The 19,413-nt window shown below is 38.9% G+C and overlaps 3 protein-coding genes and 2 non-coding genes across 6 annotated transcripts; 4 read left to right on the forward strand and 1 right to left on the reverse strand.

Annotated features, from left to right (window-relative positions):
• The first annotated feature begins 529 nt into the window (after positions 1-529).
• trnar-ccg (transfer RNA arginine (anticodon CCG)) lies at positions 530-602 on the forward strand. The gene has a single exon. It is a non-coding gene; the product is annotated as a tRNA-Arg (tRNA).
• Positions 603-1,349: 747 nt separating this feature from the next.
• On the forward strand, positions 1,350-1,422 carry trnar-ccg (transfer RNA arginine (anticodon CCG)). Its single transcript has one exon. It is a non-coding gene; the product is annotated as a tRNA-Arg (tRNA).
• A 119-nt stretch (positions 1,423-1,541) lies between these two features.
• On the reverse strand, positions 1,542-5,741 carry zfand1 (zinc finger, AN1-type domain 1). The gene is made up of 8 exons (XM_063483846.1): positions 5,644-5,741; positions 5,185-5,227; positions 3,816-3,855; positions 3,570-3,697; positions 3,349-3,440; positions 3,081-3,199; positions 2,789-2,944; positions 1,542-1,800 (listed from the first exon to the last, which is right to left on the reverse strand). Exons 1-8 carry the CDS (start codon positions 5,696-5,698, stop codon positions 1,624-1,626), a joined length of 810 nt encoding a protein of 269 aa, XP_063339916.1. The 5' UTR covers positions 5,699-5,741; the 3' UTR covers positions 1,542-1,623.
• Positions 5,742-6,251: 510 nt separating this feature from the next.
• On the forward strand, positions 6,252-8,715 carry chmp4c (charged multivesicular body protein 4C). The gene is made up of 5 exons (XM_063484148.1): positions 6,252-6,486; positions 7,299-7,476; positions 7,844-7,952; positions 8,058-8,184; positions 8,594-8,715. The coding sequence occupies exons 1-5, from the start codon at positions 6,291-6,293 to the stop codon at positions 8,653-8,655; spliced, it is 672 nt and encodes a 223-aa protein (XP_063340218.1). The 5' UTR covers positions 6,252-6,290; the 3' UTR covers positions 8,656-8,715.
• An 803-nt stretch (positions 8,716-9,518) lies between these two features.
• On the forward strand, positions 9,519-17,196 carry LOC134634884 (GTPase IMAP family member 9). Of its 2 annotated transcripts, XM_063484314.1 has the most exons (3): positions 9,519-9,632; positions 11,881-12,648; positions 13,928-17,196. In XM_063484314.1, the coding sequence occupies exons 1-3, from the start codon at positions 9,602-9,604 to the stop codon at positions 13,930-13,932; spliced, it is 804 nt and encodes a 267-aa protein (XP_063340384.1). In that variant the 5' UTR covers positions 9,519-9,601; the 3' UTR covers positions 13,933-17,196. The 2 variants fall into 2 exon arrangements, with proteins under 2 accessions (XP_063340384.1, XP_063340383.1); XM_063484313.1 differs by lacking the exon at positions 13,928-17,196 and having other exon boundaries at positions 11,881-12,656.
• Positions 17,197-19,413: the final 2,217 nt, after the last annotated feature.

Consider the following 19,413-nt stretch of genomic DNA (forward strand, 5'->3'; position numbering starts at 1 on the left):
TACGCCTTGCTAAAGGAGCCCGCCCACGCTTGTTTGTGGTCCCTTGTCATTGGCTGAAATAATCCATCAATATAAATATGACTAATATGATTGGCCCCAGGTCCCCAGGTTACTGTGTATTTAGAAACTAAACTTGTTTTGTTTTGTGTTGTTTTGTTTTATAGACCTTTCTTCTCTTCCGTTAATCGAAGCAGTCAATCAACACATTAAAATACTCAAGTATTATACATATATCAAATATAAATAATTATTCATTATCCCCCCCCCCCCACCCTCCGTGCTACAAAGCAAAAAAAAGATGATTTGACATTTGAGGGTGTTGCCGTCAAGGCCCCTTAGCTCTGGAAAAAACTGGCTTTGGTGATAAGGCAGTAACCACCTCTTTTAAAGCCTTTTAGACTTGGTTTTATGTATTTTATGCTGTCTATTACGTGTTGTTCAATTTGCTGTATCTATATTTAATGGGATTTTTAAAACAAAATAGATTTCATAGCATTGTTTTAAAAGTGATGAAAGTGGCTGATAAACTGGCCCAGTGGCCTAATGGACAAGGCATCAGCCTCCGGAGCTGGGGATTGTGGGTTCAAGTCCCACCTGGGTCACTCATAAGGTAGCTGCAATTAAAGTGTGAGAACTGTGGTTGTGAAGTCTACAAAAGTTCTGGATAAGATTAAGTTAGTGACCAGCTAAATCTATGGTGCTGCTACTTCTTACATCATTTAATGTGTTACCATTCCCACAAAAACAGTTCAAGTTGCATACTGTGACAAAGGCTCATTTACATGAATCGACTAAACTTGTAAGATAAGATAACCTTCGTTAGTCCCACACGTGGGAAATTTGTATTTAATATTTTAAATAATGAACGCAATCATCACAAGCCTAAATTTCACTGAAGATAAAACCACTGTGAGAGTTTGGGTACTGGGAAAACAAGTTCTGTTTCTGTTTGATAGTTCTTACATACAATAGTAACTTCAGGGGCTCATAGCCTGCTAGAGTCCCACAAACTGAATGCTGAGCAAAGAGAATGTCTAGGTGGAAAACCCTACTAACGAAGAGTGAGAGTCTGGATTTTTGATATATGTGACTTAAAAAATAAAGACACAAGAAAATTGAGGCCAGTGATTGTGTGAAGGACACTTTTCCATCTTTCTCTTTAGTCTCTAAAATATTTGAGATGTGGACAGGAGGGTTAAAAGCTGTAGGATCTTGTATATGTAACGCACACTCAGGAAACTTAGCTGCTTCTTCTTGTTTTAACTTCAGCTTCTTAGAACACAGTGTTGACTTTGTGTTCCTTAAAAATACAGCATTGTTTTAAAAGTGATGAATCTGGCTGACAAAAGGGCCCAGTGGCCTAATGGATAAGGCATCAGCCTCCGGAGCTGGGGATTGTGGGTTCAAGTCTCACCTGGGTCGTGTTTACTTCCATTTACCGCAACATCATTATAGAGATGGTGTACTTGTTTAACTGCACAACTCCATTAAGCTCTCAGGGAGCTTTGCTCTCTTTTCAGCTTGAAAGTAAAACCCAAAGCAACATTTATAAAATGGCAATTTATTTGCATAAATAAAAACTGCACACAGAAATTATTCAGTGTCTGGATTTGATGTGACTGGTCAGTTCTGTGTGATATAGTCAGAAATATCATTCAGGCCTGTGCACTCATTGTCCAGATACTCCAGAATGACATTTCCCCCATTATACAGAGGAATTTCTGGGTGAGCCAACAGAGAGAGCAGGGTGTCATCCATCTGAAAAGCCTCACCTGTCTGAGGATGACATAACCGCAGCTTCTGCAATTAAAGAGAAGAGGATACTGTTAAGAGTTGTGCATGATGCTACACAGCTTTGTCTAGATATAAAACTGTAACTGTGGTGGGTAATATGTGCAACAACTCAATGCATTTAGGCACGCAGACCTGTTGAATCTATACCATGAAGAATTAAAGCAGTTCTGAAAGCAAAAGCGTGTGTAAGAGAAAAAACAAACAGTGATAGGTTTAGCAAATAAGGCAAGATGGGAATGCTGCAGAAAATCGTTAATATTTAGGTAATATATTTATTTTCCCCACTGAGCGTGCTCTTATGTTGCTGTCTATTCCTAACAGTCTAATGAAGGGGACTGTGAAATCTATTTATCAAAGTGACATTAATTTCAGTGATTTAATATTTTGAGTGATAAATGGCTTACAAACAGACCAATCAATTTTCTAATGTGGCTTCTATTACACACAATTCCAGGACAAACATTTATTTGCTGTATCATCAGCTAAATTCCTGGGATGGTATGAAAAATAAATTGCCTGTCACCACGCAGCACATTTTGGGCTACTGTAGCTTTACTGCAGGGCTTGCTTAAGTAGTGTTACTAAGGTATGGTCGAACGGGTTTCATAATGTATTCCTTCTCACTTAGAGAATAGTAAAAAGTTATGCTCTAATGTGTGTATACACAAACAGCACTTGCCTATACACACCTTACAGTATTAATGCAACAAATACCAAAGCATTTGTTGCTACAGTAACCTACGGTGGTAAAAAGACAGCCACCATTGTTCATTCAGTGGTGCTAGTTTCAGTCATTGTGCAAAGGCACTGTTTATAAGTTTGGGGAAGTAACTTGGATGAGTGTCGAAATGTTTCTCCCACTGAAACGCTATGTCCAGATGAACAGAATCAACCTTTTGGGATGTTGTGACACAGACAACGCCGACTTTAAGCTCAACATACTTCACTAACCCATCAATATTGCTATTTGTAGTACACCCCTCTGTTCTCTTACCTTAGCTGTCAGCACGTTATTGTTGTTCTTGAGGCCAGCCAAAGAGGCTGCATAATCCACCACTTTCCCCACGCTCCATTTGGAACAGAAGAACATGGGCTTGCTGGAGTCTTTAAATTCTTTAGGAAGATACACCTGAAAGTAGGTTCTCTCTGTCTAGAAAGTAAAAATAAAAGAAATTGAATAATGGCAGGTGGATGACAAGATATGTTTAACATGCAGTAATCTATACACAAGAAACTGAGCAGACAGTAAAGTGTCAAAATAAAAGTATCAACAGTTGGGATTTTACCTGCGGCAGCCCCTTGTCTCCTGCAGCATGCAACTTCAGCTTCATCAGTGCCACCTTTGCTGCGGTTGCACTGTTCTTTGCTCCTCTGCGCCCTTTACTTTTGGATCCATCTTTTGACTCTGAGCGGCCGCCAGACACAAAGGAAAACAAAATCCAGGTTAACAGGTCAAAGGGAACAGGCACACAAGAGGGAAGGCAGTTGTTTAATACTGATCCCATGTGGACAAAAGAGGAATGACAGAAGAAACTCCGGACTACATTAACTAACCTACAATCTTCTGCACCAGCTCTTTGGTGGCTTGCATTCGAGGTTTTTGGACTTCCAGCTTCTCACACTTGTGATCATCTTGATGTCGGTGGCTATGAAGACAAAACAGTCAGTTTATTAGTTCTAGTTAGTTCTGAATTAATAAAAATTATGCGATCGGAGGTTTAAACTTTTTCTGCCATGAACAGGATCAGAAAAGTTCATTAAAGTTGGTAACCTACGCCAAACAGAAATGTTTTTCACACTGCGGACATATAACTGGTAACAATTCTTTTCCGTTGCAGTCTTCAAATGAGCACGGATAACTTGTAGTTCCACCCGCTGTCCCGGATTCCCTTTTTACTGACTCCTAAAAAGAAAAAAAAGATAGAGTGAAGAAAGGCTTCAGTCATAAAGAGAAATGTATTTGTTGTCCTGATAATATTAGAGAAAGATATTAAGCTAATTTATTTAACAGCTCAGGATACCTTTGAACATGAGTGTTCATCTCTGCTTCTGTGCTCGAGACTGAAAGGAACAAAAATGCATTTATCTGAGGTGAAAATGAAAAATTCACACCTGAATTATCTTAACCAGATAACTTCTGATATAAGCCTGAGTTTTCCGTACTACGAAGCTGGTTATGTTTTTACCAGAGTTTATTGTCATGGTAACCTATGTTAAGAACCTAATCTGCTCTGCAGCAGGTTATATTCCAGATAAGAGAACAACAGGTATGACCTTTCCCTGAAAAACAGCGTCACCAATCTTGGAAAATCCCTCTGACATGAGTGCGCAGACAGTAGGAGGGTCTAAAGTTTTTCAATAGCGTCTAATATCTTTTTGTTTCCTTGTATTCTTAGTGCCAACTTTATTCCTTGTTTTTTTTTTTTCTCCTTTTGGCTGCAAACAATTTTACAACAATTTTATTGGTCTATAAAAATTAATATATGATCTTAAAACAGGACACCTTTTTGTACTCCTGGACCTTTTATTGAGTTTGCAACTAGATTAAGCTGACCTTTGAATTCTAATTTTATAATTAATCTTTACTCTTTACTCAGCCCATCAAACACTACCAAGGCTGCAGCTAAGAGAATAAAAACTAAAATTGTCCTTTAAGCATTAACTTAATGAAATACCCAATTATAATCCACCTGATTCTCCTGTGTCTTAATGGAAGAGTTGTTATAATGAGTCTGGTCACACAGCATTTTAACCAAGTTTACTTTCCTGGATTTAAATAGACAAAACTGTATTAAAATGGTAGCTCTTCTCCAGTCTTACTGACCAAAGTGCACATTTTAAATACTGTACTCGACAGTAATTTTCCTCTCACACCGACTGTAGGTGTGTAGATGTTTTTATATTTTCCCATGTATATAGAGTCAACTTCCTTTATAAAATCAGCTGTTCTACTGAGCATATTTGCGATTGTAAAGATCATCTGACCAGTTACGTTTCAGGGGAAACCCTGGGTTACCAGAGCAAATGATAACCAGCTTTGTGTGACCTCTTTACCTGACTATCAATGTTAAGGTGAGTGAATCCAGATAATGCTAAAATACCCTGGGTATTTTGACCTCACTCAGAGGCCTCTGGGGTGTTTTTATAAGTATTTCTTATTTATGTAACTTTATAGACAGAAGACTATTTCAGTTTGGTCCACTTCAATACAAAAGAAGCAACAGCGACTAGAACACAAAAAGGGATTTAACACTTAGTGTGGGGTCAGTTAACGACATTAAAACAACACTATACAAATATTATATATATATATATATATTACAGTATTCGTAACAACACGCTAACAGATGCACATAAGAAAAAAACAAAAAACCTGACTTGAAGCCTTACCAGAAAACACCACCGCAGGAATCACAAACAAATGGCAGAAAGTCTGTGAGAAGAACAGAGAACGTATTAAATATGTTGTGAACAAGGACCATAAGTACACTTGTCCAGTTCAAACGATGAGATCTAACAATTTACCCCAAAGTAGCTCATTAAACTAGTCTGACACTTTCAATCAGCTTCATTCACGTTACTTATATTTACATAACATTAAGAGTACAACTGTCGTAACTCATTTAAAGACCGAGCTGAATTTCCTTGTGGGAGTTTGTAGTTTTAGAGAAGAAAGATGGATAATAAATTGAGTTTTATCCGAGGGAACCAACGCTAACAAGCGTTAGCGCACAGGCTAAGCATGCTAAAAAAAAGACGATTGGCGTTTTCATAATAATTAAAACAACAGAATAAAGTCGCACCCCAACATCTTTATTTACTGTGCTTCACACAAAAAATACAACGGACCTTTCAGATTGCAGGAATCAACCTGGCAATGCTTCCCGATGTCTAATTCAGCCATTAGCTAACCGAGACAGCGTCAGCTGAGATCATCGACACGAACTTTGACCCCAAATGTGTCGTCACGTGACTGAGACGGGGTTTAAAAAAACAAAAAAAACCAAAAACTTTTTAAATGTTTATATTTTTTATTATATGTGTGTAACAGGATTCACATGACTCACATGTAAAGTAAAATAAATTAACAATTTCATTTATCCGCAATCTTTTTTTCACAGTAAATAAAATTCAGTTTTTTTCTGGTTTTATCAGCTTCATCAACATATCTGTTTGTACAACTAAATTAAAACGTTAAAACGAGATATGATGCACTGTTGTGTTATCCCGTTTGGAGAGAAAACACGGAAAAGACGCAAAATCTAAGCCCTGGTGGAAACGGGAGGTAAGGCGTCAGGTATCCAGACGTCACGCAGGTATCGGCGAAAGGTGTGGCGAGAGTTGTGTTCACTGGCTTGTTTGAAAGCACACAAAGCCGTCGAGCTGGAATATCCGCCCGCAACACACCCGCCTTTAGAGAAAAGAAGCTTGGACGATCGTTCAGACTGTTTTGCTTTTTAGTTACCAACAAAGTTTACCCCCCCAAAACAGCCAAAATGAGCAAAATCTCCAATTTGTTCAAGGGGGGCTCGGGCTCGAAACACAAGTCGAAGGGAAGCCCTTCGGCTCAGGAGGCCATCCACAAACTCCGGGAAACAGAAGAAATGCTGACAAAGAAGCAGGACTACCTGGAAAAGAGGATAGAGCAAGAAATTGCGATAGCCAAGAAGCACGGCACGAAGAACAAGAGGGGTATTTATATTTGTTTTTATGATGGTCTGAAAAAAATGTGTGCACCTGTTCCTCCACCGAGGCCAAGCCAGGACACACTACGCCTCCAGGAAGTCTTATCTTGTACACTTCTATATTTTAATCTTTTGTCCGGGCAAATATCAAAGCAAAGGAGGTGGTTTATGGGCCTTTTATATCTCATTTTACATTTCTGTTGTTCTTGCTTAATAACTTGATGTGTGGTAGCAACAGCTCATGGGTTAAACCGAAGACACATTGTCTATATAAACAGAGTTTATAAAACCTGACTCTTATTTCTAACAAGTCTTTTTTGTTGTTTTTGTTACAGTGAAAATCCCATAAAATCCCTTTTAAAATGTACATTTTTGGACTTTTGCGACTACAAATGTACCAGCTCTCATAAATCCTAGTTCACATATCAAAAAATTTAAGGTGGATGACACTTTTGTTATTTAGATAAATGTGCAGGAAAGTGTTAAACAACTCTTAAATGTACAGTGACACAACTGTGAATACTTCCCTCGCAGTGATTGTCTTCAGTGTGTCACTGACAATGCCTGAAAATACAACAGGTTTCTAACAAGTAAAACAACAAAAGCTTTTTATTGAACCTGAAAGGTCCCTTCCCTCAGAGCTGCACCTACAGCCCTTGGTGGCATGGACTGTTGTCTCAGCTGCATTGGTTGTTGACTAAAAATAAACGTCACCCTGTGAAAGGGAGGAACCCTGTCTTTGTTTTTGTTTTTTTGAGGACACATGACACTTTTGGAAATTTAACTGCACAAGTGACTTCTGTGTCCTCTCTGTGTCAGCTGCCCTGCAGGCCCTGAAGAGGAAAAAGCGTTTGGAGCAGCAGCTCACCCAGATTGATGGCACGCTCTCCACCATCGAGTTTCAGAGGGAAGCTCTGGAGAACTCTCACACCAACACGGAGGTCCTGAAGAACATGGGCTATGCTGCCAAGGCCATGAAGAAGATCCATGAGAACACGTAAGAAGCTGCTCACACAAGGCAGAAACCCCCCCTGAAATTGGGCCTTACTTTCCCCCGGTAGTCCTGGCTTGGTTGTGTTTATGTGCAGAGATGGTTTCCTTTTGAACAAGGAAACGTGTGACGTAAATTAATTTATGAGCCATATTTCAGAAGGAAAGCTGCAACATACAATCAAAAATGTATATTTAGTCAAAACGATGAATAAATCCTAATACTTCTTTGGTGCAGTTTCAACACTACTGAATGTTGTGTGTGATAATTGAACACAGAGAATCTCAAAGAGAATTTAATTAAGAAAGCAAGTGCGGTGTTTTAAGTGAGTGAAAACCCTTTCACCTTCTTGCACTCTTACTCTCATTCTCAGGGATTTGGGGAAGATCGATGATCTGATGGCAGATATCACCGAGCAGCAGGACGTGGCCCAGGAAATCAGTGATGCTATCTCAAGACCTTCTGGGGAAACATTTGATGAGGTGGAGACTGTCTCAGTGTTTATAAAGACTTTTTTTTGGGACAGATATTAAAATATGCTTGGTATTTTGCTGTGTGGCACGTGCTCACCTTTCTTTTTTTGTTAGGATGAACTGTTGGCTGAGCTGGAGGAGCTAGAGCAGGAGGACCTTGATGAAAGTATGATGAGTATGGGCGGACTGCCCAGCGTTCCCAGCTCCAAACTGCCTTCATCAAGATCCAATGAGCGCGCAAGTAAGCTTCTAACGACTGACAGATCTTACATGTTATGGCCACTTTCACACGCTTGCCTGCAAACTGTAATGCTGCCCCAACTTTAAGAAAAAACACAATATTTTTAAAAATGCATCTATTAAATTATTCATTTTAAGCATATTTCTGCTAATTTGATCTTTAGTGTATTTATTTGAATATTATAAAATCCAATTATAATTGTGAAAATGTAAAAATGGAAACTGATTGTTTTTTCTCCATTGTGAAAATGTGCTGCAGTACATGCACACAACAGATTTTAAGGCTTATTATAAATCCATTAAAGGAGAAGATTCTTTTTGCCATCAGTAAAATAAAAAATTGGTTGCTGGTAAATTTTCCATATTTAGTCCACAGCATTGATTATTAATTGTTTCCTCCTTTTTTACAGCAACAAGGAGAAAGGTTGAAGAGGAAGATGACATGCGCATGCTGGCATCGTGGGGAACTTAAGTACACTAAGGCAGCCTGTTTCCTGAAGAAAGCATACACAGAACTATAAAAGGATCTTTCTCACAGTCTTTTTATTATTATTATTATTATTATTATTATTGAAAGCCATTTCAATAATGAAGAGCAATATGTTGTTTTTGAGTAAACTTTCAGCTACATGACTAGTAATATTTATCAAGAAGTGAAGGAATAGGTTTTTGTTCCCATGTGTGAGGGTTTTTTTGTTGTTGTTGTTTTTTGTTGTTGTTGTTGTTTTTTTTCTTTTAAGGGAAAGTTATGGAATGTCATTTCTGCCACTACAATAAAAAGATTTGCCATATACAATTTAGTGTTAATATCTCAAAATTTGGGGTTGTGTATCTTAAATGTCTGAGAAAATAATTTTAACTTGAAAAATAACAAATTTTGACTTATGGATGGAAATTGTTTGCCTTCTTTGTCAGAAACAAACTTCCATAGAAACCATACTAATCTATGACAAAAAATTTTTAAAGGGTCAGTGAAATTGTAGCTAGGGCTTGACTAATGCTTTTATAACTGAGGGAAAAACTGTACTTTATTCAGCTGTAAATAACTTCTGCATTAATGTTGTAAATACAGGCTATTGCTTTATCCCTGTTCCGCAATAAAGGTCTTATACATATCTCAAAGTGTTTATGTCTTCTTTTTCTAAAAAATAATGATTATTAAAATTTGTTATGTAGCTATGTATTCTTGTGGTTATATTCTTTTCGAGTCTTAAGTAATAACTAAAAGCCTTTAAAATTGAGGATATTTGTGTACGTTTTATGCATCCGGTTTTTAAACGACGTGCCTTTATTTTGAAATCATGGACCGGAAGTAGTGCATTTGCATTCAGATTATCCGGTAACTTCTGTCATCAAGTATTCCGGCGAACTAGCCGCCCAAAGACAAACTAAGACCACAATTCGGAATTTAACGGAACATGGAAGCGAATAAACCAGTTCAGACCTCAGGTAAGATTTTGATTTTATCGCAACTCAAACAACTTAAGTTTGTGTAAGTTATCAAATAAAGACAGGGCGTTTCCGGGACTGTCAAAATTAGCATCAACTTAGCAGTTTCGAAGCTAAATGTCCGAACCGGATTTTGACACGTTTCACTATAACGGCAAAACACAGCTGAAACGTATTTAAGGTTTATAAGAAATTCTTTTAAAACACAAAGGCTGTCAGTCATAAAACTTTAACTAGATGTTATCAATAACTGGAAACTCAGTTTCCGCCTTAGTTTAATATTTGAAACATTTCCTTTTCACAGGAAATGTATTCAGCACACCAGCAAAGGTTTTTAGTACATCAAAAGTTTATAAAGTAGAGCTTAAGGTTAATTTAGGTGACTCAACTAATAATGCGTGGGAAAACACATTTTAGATAACTAAAGTATAAGTCAAAAAAGATGAAGTAACTTAAAAATGTGGACCGGGAAGGAAATAAAGTAACCATATACAGTAAATGTATAAGTTTATTTTATTTGGAACAAAATCTTCGTTAATTTGGTCGATTTTGCTCAACGCAACCGGCCCCAGCAGGCATTGCTGCATAATTTGGGAGGTCTACGTGACTGTGACTCAGTTGCCTTCACGACATGTTATAAAGGCAACCGACTTCTCTAAAACCCCTTGCATTTTCCCCTCTAACAGCTACCCCTCGTTCGTTTTAACAAGTAGTGTTTGCTATTTGAAAAATACTTAAACTTTTAAAAACTGAATAAAAAAACGAATGCTTTTAAACCATCAAAGGTACACCGAAACAATTAAATGTTACTCCGGCACACTGACTCATTTACCGCTAACGTATTTCGGTCCGACTGAGCGCAATTGGGTAGACGTATTCACACGTTTACCACGGGTTTCAGGAGGTAGAGCAGTTCATCCATCAGTGGAAGGCCGATGTTTTGATACCTGGCTGCTTCAGTCTGCATGCCCAAGTCTGTATCCTGATCCTCAGGTTGCTTTCCGATGCATCTGTTGGAGTATCTGTGTGTGTTGTGGTTGGGGCAGCCAAGAAGAGGGCCACGCAGACTATGAGCGAAGCGGCAGAGAAAGCCACAAAGTGGCTGTGGATTAAGAGGGCTGATCCGTGGCTAGCTACTGGTACGCAAGTCGGGGCCTGATCACCCTCGGCTGGGTCGCCTGGGTGAGGGTGTATGATGTTGCCAGACCCGAAACACCTGATGACCCCAGGATACATCATTGAGGATGCGTGCCAGTCCATCCAGGAGATGTTTCTTGCATAGTGTGTGAATGTTAGGAAAAAAAGTGCTTGTATGGAGGAGTGTGAATGAGGCATGTTGCGTAAAGAGTACTGAGATGCTATGTAAGAGCCAATCCATTTACCAATCATGGCATACTGGGTGCATACCATTAATCAAGTCATAAAACCAACAAACATAAGTTTAGTTACAGTCATTGTGATATCCACACAACCTTTAAGCTTTTTGCTCATACAAATTATATCCCAAAATACATTAATTATATATAGCAGAGTCAAAAGATATAATCATTAAGGTGTATAGCAATTATAATACATTTCATTTTGACATTTTTTTCACAATTTTATACACAGAGTTTGGTCCATATTGACATGATCGCATCAAGCACTAGCTGGAGCTGCCAACTGCAGATCCCAAAGGTGCTCGAATTGAGAACTGCTGCTTACTGGATATTTTCTCTTTTTCGGACCATTCTCTGTAAACCCTAGAGATGTGCTTGTGTGTGTGGAAAATCCCAGTAGATCAGCAGTTTCTGAAATAGTCAGACCAGCCCATCTGGCACTGACAACAACTTTTAAAGTCACTTGAATCACCTTTCATCCTCATTCTCACGCTCTGTTTGAACTTCAGCAGGTCATCTCGACCGTGTCTGCAGGTCTAAATGGATTAAATTGCTGCCAAACGATTGGCTAATTAGATATTTGCATTATAAGTTGAACATGCTTTGAATGAAACCCAAAGTTAGGCATTTTTATGTTTAAATGTAGCGCTATCCAGTGGTGGCTTAACAGGATTCAGAGCTAATAAGCAAATTTTTGCATAATAAATAAAATAAAATTCATTTGAATATTTTTTTTTAAATTTAAAATAAATGCAAAAAAATTTAAGCAAGCAATAATACTAATAATCATGAGTATAATGACGATAATAATTAATTAATACAATTATTTATACTGACACTGACTTTTTTATGATTTTTACGGACCGTAGCTGGACAAACCTCTGGACCAGACGAGGTGGCCAGAAAGGCAGGAGCTGAAGCCAAGGAGGCCAACCGCCTGGATGAAGTTCGTCTGGTGGTGTTGGGATGGAGGTGGCCGGGGAAGAGCTTGACAGGCAACACCATCTTAGGCAGAGAGGAGTTTCATTTAGAGCGAGCTGCTGAGTTCTGTGTTACGAGGCAGACGGAGGTGCAGGGACGACAGGTGACAGTGGTGGATACGCCAGGATGGTTCTCTTCCCAGGATACTCCGCCTTCCTATAAACAGGAGTTAGTCAGGGGAGCCTCTCTTTGCCCTCCAGGTCCACACGCCTTCTTGCTCGTCATCCCTGTTGGCATGTTCACCGAGGTGGACCGTGGTCGCATTGAGGAACACGTGAGCCTCTTTGGGGAGGATGTGTGGAGGCATACAATTGTGGTGTTCACCTGGGCGGATGTGTTGAAGAAAATCTCCATCGAGAGGTACATTCGTAGGGAGGGTAAAGATCTGCAGTGGGTGCTGGAGAAATGCAAGCGGAGGTACTTTGTTATTAACAACTGCATATTTGGGGAGAATCCCCAAGTGGGACACTTAATAGAGAAGGTGGAGAAGATGGTGGCAAAAGAGGGTGGGCACTACAATCCAGAGGAGGCGAAGGAGAAGAAACCTGTAGATGAGAACCGGAATTCGTCCAAGGAGGCAGAGGAGCTGGGAGCCCAGCCCAAACAAAACTCTGGAGTGGGTTTGTCAAAAGCCAGAGAGGTGGAGGCGCTTTCAAGTGAGTGATGAGCTCATGTCACAATGGAGGACATTTCTATGTATTAAATATCACATGAAGTTCATTTGAGATGTTAAATCAGCTTCTATAAATATTTTTAATCATTTAATCATATTTAAGCGCTTGTATGCAAAAAGGAATGAACCCACACAAAACTATCACCTGACTATACAGTTTCCTTCAACTCCACGGAGCATTAAAGTTTTTAATGGTTGACTTTTTTTTTAGTAGTAAGCATTTGTTGTCATCAGCATTGTTTTTGGGCACAGCAAGTGGCCCTTTGAGCAAAAAGCTCTAAAAAACAGCCACTTTATCTGCTAATCATAGGTCTCAGTGATGTTTACTGCCAACAGTCTTTTCTGCAAAGAAGATGACAACAACTGCTGGACGGCAGTGGCTGATTTTTGTACTGACAAACTGAATAATTGTTAATAATTGTAACAATTTTTTGTTTCCCATCTACAAAAGGTAAGCAGGCAGTTAGTTAGGGCATGTAATTAGCTTTTATTGGAGTGGTCCTCTACACCAATCCCAGTTTTTCATATTGCCCGCCCCTGTATTAGAGCCTGTCTCTGGCAGCTAAAGTGTTATACCTTTCCTTCAGAAGTTGAAAGAGTCCAACTTGTGTTATAGTGCTAACTCCAGTATTGAAACGAAAAATGGCTGATCCATGAAATGGCCCATACTGATCCCTGTGGGCTATGAGACCACTCATGTAAGTACGGTTGGTCCATGTAATTAAGGGAGAGGTAACAGAAATCAGTCCATTTTCTCATTATTCCTGGCGATTTGACAAAGAAAGTACTTGTAAATGTACATGTATGTAAAAAAAAATCTTCCTTTGGCAAGCTTTGAGCTACAAGATTAAACCTAAACAACAGAGATGCAGGCTGTAAAACCAAACTTGGAGCTGAATGTGAGGTAGAGTCGGGTAATAATTATCTGTGGGTTCATCACTATGAAGAGCTTAGAGTTTTATTTATTTGTTATAGATGATCACTGCTTTAAGGAACACATTACTCCACACAGGTACTTTTAAAGTAGTCTTGTTAAGCGTGCTTCATCTTATCGCCGCTTTGTGGTGTGTGTGGTTTAGATTTCAGATTAAATTATAATCCTTCCTCTAGGTTTCCTATAACTGAAGAAGAGCAAACCTAGGATTATCCTTTTGTTTTTAACATCCTTGTCGTAACAGTGATGTCGTGACTGTGCATGAAAACTAAGCTTGTAAACTGGAGTCTTGTTATAAATTATTAACAGACTGTGTGTTTGGTTCTAGATTAACGAGACATTCATGGCTGACGGAGCCTCTAACCCACGACTAACGAAGCCTCTTCCTTACTGATCTGATGGAAAAGCTGCTGGTGTGTTGAGAGGAAAAAATGGTAAAAAAATACCAAAACAACTGAAATGTTACTGAATGTAAAAATCAATGTGATATATTTATTTTATTTTTTTAATCAGTCGTGGACATTTTTAAGGAGCTCACTGTGATATAGGAGGCCTTTAAGCCCTTTAGTTCATGTTGTCCAGAGACTTACTGTCCCGCTTTTACCCAGAATTAATTCTGGTTAATCTTACTAGGTTTGCAATACGGTCTTGTGGGGGGTGGTGTGATGAAATCTCAAACAGAAACACAAGTTGTTACATAGATATTGCCAAATGTAGTGTGTACACTCCTTACCGGATACCAATGGCAGAGCTGCACTACTAAATTGTCCCTGTAATATCCTGTTGATGACTGGTGAGGGGAAATTCTTTGCAAATAATTCCCATTTGTTGTGACCAAACTGTAAATGCGTTTCTAATGTTGCATTATTACACACACAGGTGTACATATTTAAGGCACTTGAGCAGTTACTGTTTTTTTGTTTTGTTTTGTTTTTTTTGTTTTGTTTTGATGTGTTGCCTTAAAGCAGTGATGTTTGTTTTAAATCGATCTTTTAGATGATTATCTTGTTGCAGAAGGATAACTTAAAGGAAAGAACAACTATTACTCAATATGCAGGAAACTGAGGTTTTGGTTTAAATCATTTTCCAGCAAAATATGAATTTTAAGTCTTCAGTGGTTAATTATCTCATAGCAAATTCAGTGTCTTTGGGTTTGGGAAAAAGATTCGATTTCAAGGTGTTTCCTTTGTTTCTTATAGATTTAAGATGATGTTTCCAATAATCTGAGAGTACAGAAAAAGTAGGTCAAACTGACTACCAAAACCCGGGTCAAACCACTTGAGGTAGTCTTGAGGAGTTTGCAGTTTCGCCAGAAGTTAAGACATAGACATTTGTTGCCTTTGAGATGATGGTTTCAAAGACAGGGACCAGATCTGCAACTGCTCACAGTTAGTTGCTGTCCTCAAAGCATCTTCCTTACATTTTCCTAACTGCTTATCCAGTTCAGGGTTTCGGGGGAGGCTGGGGTTTATCCCAGCTGCTACGTACAGTTTGGAAATAATTATTTGATCCACTGCTGAATTTGTAAGTTTGCTGACTGGTTTGAGGTCTGGAGACTGGCTAAGCCACTCCATGGACCTTAAAGTGCTTCTTCTTTAGTTACTTCTTTGTTGCTTTGGTTTTGGGTCATTGTCATCCAAGACCCATCTTCAGTGTTCTGGCTGAGGGAAGGAGGTTCTCGTCCAATATTTTATCGTACTTGGCCCCATCCATCGGCCGATCAATGCAGTGAAATCATCCTGTATGCATAGCAGAAGAACAGCCCCAAAGCATAATGCTTCCCCCTCTGTGCTTTACTGTGGGAATCATGTTCTTTGGGCCATACTTGGCATTTCTCTTCCTCCAAGCACGGCAGGTCGAGTTGATGCCAAAGAGCTCCATTTTGGTTTCATCTGACCACAGCACCTTCTTCCAAGCCTTCTCTGAATCGTTTAATTGTTAACTGGCAAACTTTAGACGGGCCTGTACCCTGCGGGTGCTGCAAGATTTCAATCCATTATGGTGTAATGTGTTACCAACAGGCTTTCAGATTCATCAGGGGATGAAATAATCATTTCCTCCCCGTACATTTGACTTTGGGATGAAACTCATGCAGACACAGGGAGCACATGCAAACTCATGCAAAGAACAGTCCCAGCCAAATGGTGCTAACTACTACACCATGCTGCTTACTGAAAGAAAATGCTGACTTGTTTCCTCAGATGTTTTATTTTGTGCCTTAAGGATATAAACAGTGATTTGGAAGTTCAGACTGTAAACATAACTTTTGTTTGTTTACAGGAAAACCCCTCAGGGCACAGTTGTCTTTTTTTTTTTTTTGCAGAAAAACACAGCCTGGTTCCAGCAGGGTGTACAAGCATGATGTAAGATTCCCACCTCTTTGTTTTCTATGGCTGCTTAGTGGGAGATTGTAGTACTATAGGTAGGACTACATTGATTCATAATGTAGGCAGGCCACTTTATTAAGTGATCTTTTGAGACTCATTTAGTACCTTTTCAAGGTGATCTTAACAGGATAGAGTCAGCTGTTCCATACAGACATTTAAATCTTCTTTGAGTAGACGTATAACTGCTTTTATAGTCCACAAACTTTACCTGAGTCACCCCTGGGTTTAGGCCTTGAAGCTGCCAGCCTGCCTGTATTTACTGGAACCTGAGGGGACGGGCACAAACAGATGCACACAGCACAGATATTGGCCTTAAATATGTCCATTCTCTTTTTTTTTTTTTTTTTTTTTTTTAGGATTGATAGATTTACTTTGGATTAACCTTCATGCTGTTAGGTATTACCAGAGAAAGTTTTAGTTTCAAAGTTGGCCTTCAATCTTTAATTTTCTTTAAATGTCAGGGGTCAGTCGTCACTTCTGGCTATAAATGAGGAGCTTGAGCGAGATAGAAAACCATCAAGACCACAATATTAACCAACTGAAATAAAGCCATTTATCTGTATATACTTCAAGTCCTTTGTATTTATTTATAGTAATGAATGAGTACAATAAAAAATAACCACACTCTCAGATATACACTATACCTGTTTAATCCAGTTTGGGACAATACTGACGTGTTGGTTGAAGTTTAATGCTGAAACCTGAGATGTACAACAGATCTGCTGGCAACCAATCGTAAACAAGCACCTGAGGAGTAGAGATTACTGATAGGTCATGCTAGCACAGTCAGATGCAGGCACTGCTACAGATGTGTGTCACTCTTGATTTACTGTCTCTTATGTAAAGAAAAAAACATGTCAACACCAATGAGTACATGATTTTTAAAAAATTATTAAAAAAAAAAAAAACCTGACTTAGTACAAATACATGGTTGTATGTATGTATGCATACACAGGATGCTGTAAGAATCTCCCGAGGCATGAAATCCACCTTTGTAGCAGTTCTTCTGGATGCTTTGATCCTGTTTGATCTCAGATGCATTTCTCAGTTAAGCATGTGAATCCAGTTACTCCTAAGTAATTCATGGACGAAGAGTCACCTCTCTATACTTTGCACTCCTGTTACACTATATGGAATCAGCTGTAATTAAACTGGCGTTACTTCAATGAGAGCTACAATGTCTGTTTTTTCTGTCAAATAAATGTATATATTGCAATCTACGCTGTCTGTAGCCTGTTTCTTGAAGGTGTGACAAATTAATTCATTTTTATAACAGTCTTCAGTGATTTGTTAAATTAGGTATTATGGCCAAAGTTTCATAGATTGTTAGGTGTGGACCCAAATGCAGACTTGCCATGCAAGGAGATGGGGAAAAAAAATCAACAAAAAATAAATCTTTATTTAGGCTAGCCCTAAACTCAAAATAAGCCCCCAACCAATATATAAGTCCATTAAATAAACTACCAAACTCAATCCAAGCATAAGCAAGGAAGCACACATAGAAACACGGCAAGATGCCGAAGTGTATACAAAAAAAGGGCAGTTAAGGGAAGTGAGAACAGCTGAAACTAATCAAGACAGAGGAAGTAAAACTAAAACAAGGAAGACTTGAGCAAAAGGTTGCCAAAATAAGACAGGACGTAAAAAAACTGGGAACAGATGAAGGCTTAACAAAAAAACTAAATGACACTGCAGCCTGTTTCTAAATGAAACACTAAGTAAATACCAACATCCCTTCCAAACAGGCCATACTTGTTCAGTCTTTTTCCTGAACAACTATGGCCTGCTTTCTAACTGTACTGTCTTGAATTTTAACATTTAACCTGTAGACCTGCAAGAACCCTCTGCTTTTATTTAATGTGCTCTTACTTGCTGATGATCAGTTAATCAAGTACATTTGATTAGCAACAGCTGGCTGGATGGAAGCACTAAAGGTGCACTTATTTTTTCATACACTGCTTCTGCATTTGATGTTAATCATTGTTAAATAAATAATTGAACAGTGCAATCTTCCATGTGTTGTTCATCTGAGGTTGTGTTTTAATAATTTTAGGACCTGTGGATTCAGAGGATTTTTTTTATTACTTCCTAGTATGTCAAACTTTAGAAAACAGAGCGTACTTACTTTCAGACAGCAGCTGTCTGATTTATTTTCCTTCACGGGCAGTAGTTTTGTTCTGTGTTTTGCCCACTAGATGGGAGTAAATCACCACAGAGGTGACCAGCAGCAGGATGATTCACAGCTGTGATGTGACCTTGGCCACAATAGAGCGATTAACTCGATTTGATGAACGTAATAGCTGGCTGTCTAGCTATTAACACCCGCTGATTACTGTTTATAGGTACAACATGCCGGGCTTGTGTTTGTGTAGCACACTCCATTGGTTCCTCGGGCCCTCTTTGAGGCACACAGCACTACTTGTATTAGATAATTTGAATTCTGTTATTGTCCTTTGCAGCACTGAATCAGTCTCTGTAACAGACAGCTGAAGTCTGACACCTTTGGCTTGCTCCTTCGGTAATGTTTCCCCCGTTACTCAAACCTTTTTCATGCTTTTTTTTTTTTTTTTTTGCTTCTAGCTTGCTCAGCTTGTCTCTAGCTCCCCTCTGCTGTCTTGTTTGCTCAGCTTTCTCTCTGTACTGCTGTAGAGCTCCATCTCCTCAGTCTGCAGTGAGGCATTTCCAAAATCTACCTGATCCAAGGGTTTCACATAAACTGAGCGTGCAGCATTTTTCACTGTCATGCTCTTTTTCAGGGACGGGAGATCATTTAAACATAGGTGTCAGAAAACTTCATGGCCAAACAAGATATTCAATTTTTTGGAATGCCTCAGCCCCTCCCAGGATTCAGTATTTCAGGGAAATACTAAATCCCTGCTGTCAGTCCATGAAAAATTAATCAGTGCTTCCCAGCTGCCCCCTCAGAAGCAGCAAGACCCTCTGTGATCCAGGCCCTTCTGTGCCCTCACATCGGAAGGATTTTGAAAATCTTCTTCAGGTTCCAAATTTATTTGGTCAGTGTTACATGTCCAAACTGTTATAAAGAACTTCCATATATAGAACCATACGCTATATTCCCAAGTGTTAGAAAATTTGGACCCAAAAGGAAAAGTTGGCTAGAAGATGAGCCTAATGTCTCACTGTATGTAGGAGAAATGAAGACCTTTCATTTGCTATAACTTGTTTTCATCAGCCACCTATCACACATGAAGTCAGTGAAGCTCACTTCTGACAGATGAAGGCAATACTGTGGTGAGTTGTTCAGGATATCCTTATATTTTTTTGGCAGTGCAGCTGCTGTTAGCATCTGTTAGCAGCTATTAGCCAGAGTTAGCCTCAGCTTTTGTTAGGTGGTGTTAGTGAAATTGTCTTTTAAGCGGATATAACATTGTAGCACAGATAGTGAATAAACTCTGATATAATGTGA

This window comes from Pelmatolapia mariae, linkage group LG9, assembly GCF_036321145.2.
Source record: "Pelmatolapia mariae isolate MD_Pm_ZW linkage group LG9, Pm_UMD_F_2, whole genome shotgun sequence".
Lineage (NCBI taxonomy): Eukaryota > Metazoa > Chordata > Actinopteri > Cichliformes > Cichlidae > Pelmatolapia > Pelmatolapia mariae.

Coding starts and splice junctions, on each gene's coding strand:
- zfand1 (XM_063483846.1), bottom strand. CDS start 5,698: ATGGCTGAATTAGACATCGGGAAGCATTGCCAGGTTGATTCCTGCAAT. Junction 5,228..5,643: donor TGATTCCTGCAATCTGAAAG/GTCCGTTGTATT, acceptor TTCTTCTCACAG/ACTTTCTGCCATTTGTTTGT. Junction 2,945..3,080: donor GAGACAAGGGGCTGCCGCAG/GTAAAATCCCAA, acceptor TTTACTTTCTAG/ACAGAGAGAACCTACTTTCA.
- chmp4c (XM_063484148.1), top strand. CDS start 6,291: ATGAGCAAAATCTCCAATTTGTTCAAGGGGGGCTCGGGCTCGAAACAC. Junction 6,487..7,298: donor CGGCACGAAGAACAAGAGGG/GTATTTATATTT, acceptor TCTCTGTGTCAG/CTGCCCTGCAGGCCCTGAAG. Junction 8,185..8,593: donor AAGATCCAATGAGCGCGCAA/GTAAGCTTCTAA, acceptor CCTTTTTTACAG/CAACAAGGAGAAAGGTTGAA.
- LOC134634884 (XM_063484313.1), top strand. CDS start 9,602: ATGGAAGCGAATAAACCAGTTCAGACCTCAG. Junction 9,633..11,880: donor TAAACCAGTTCAGACCTCAG/GTAAGATTTTGA, acceptor TACGGACCGTAG/CTGGACAAACCTCTGGACCA.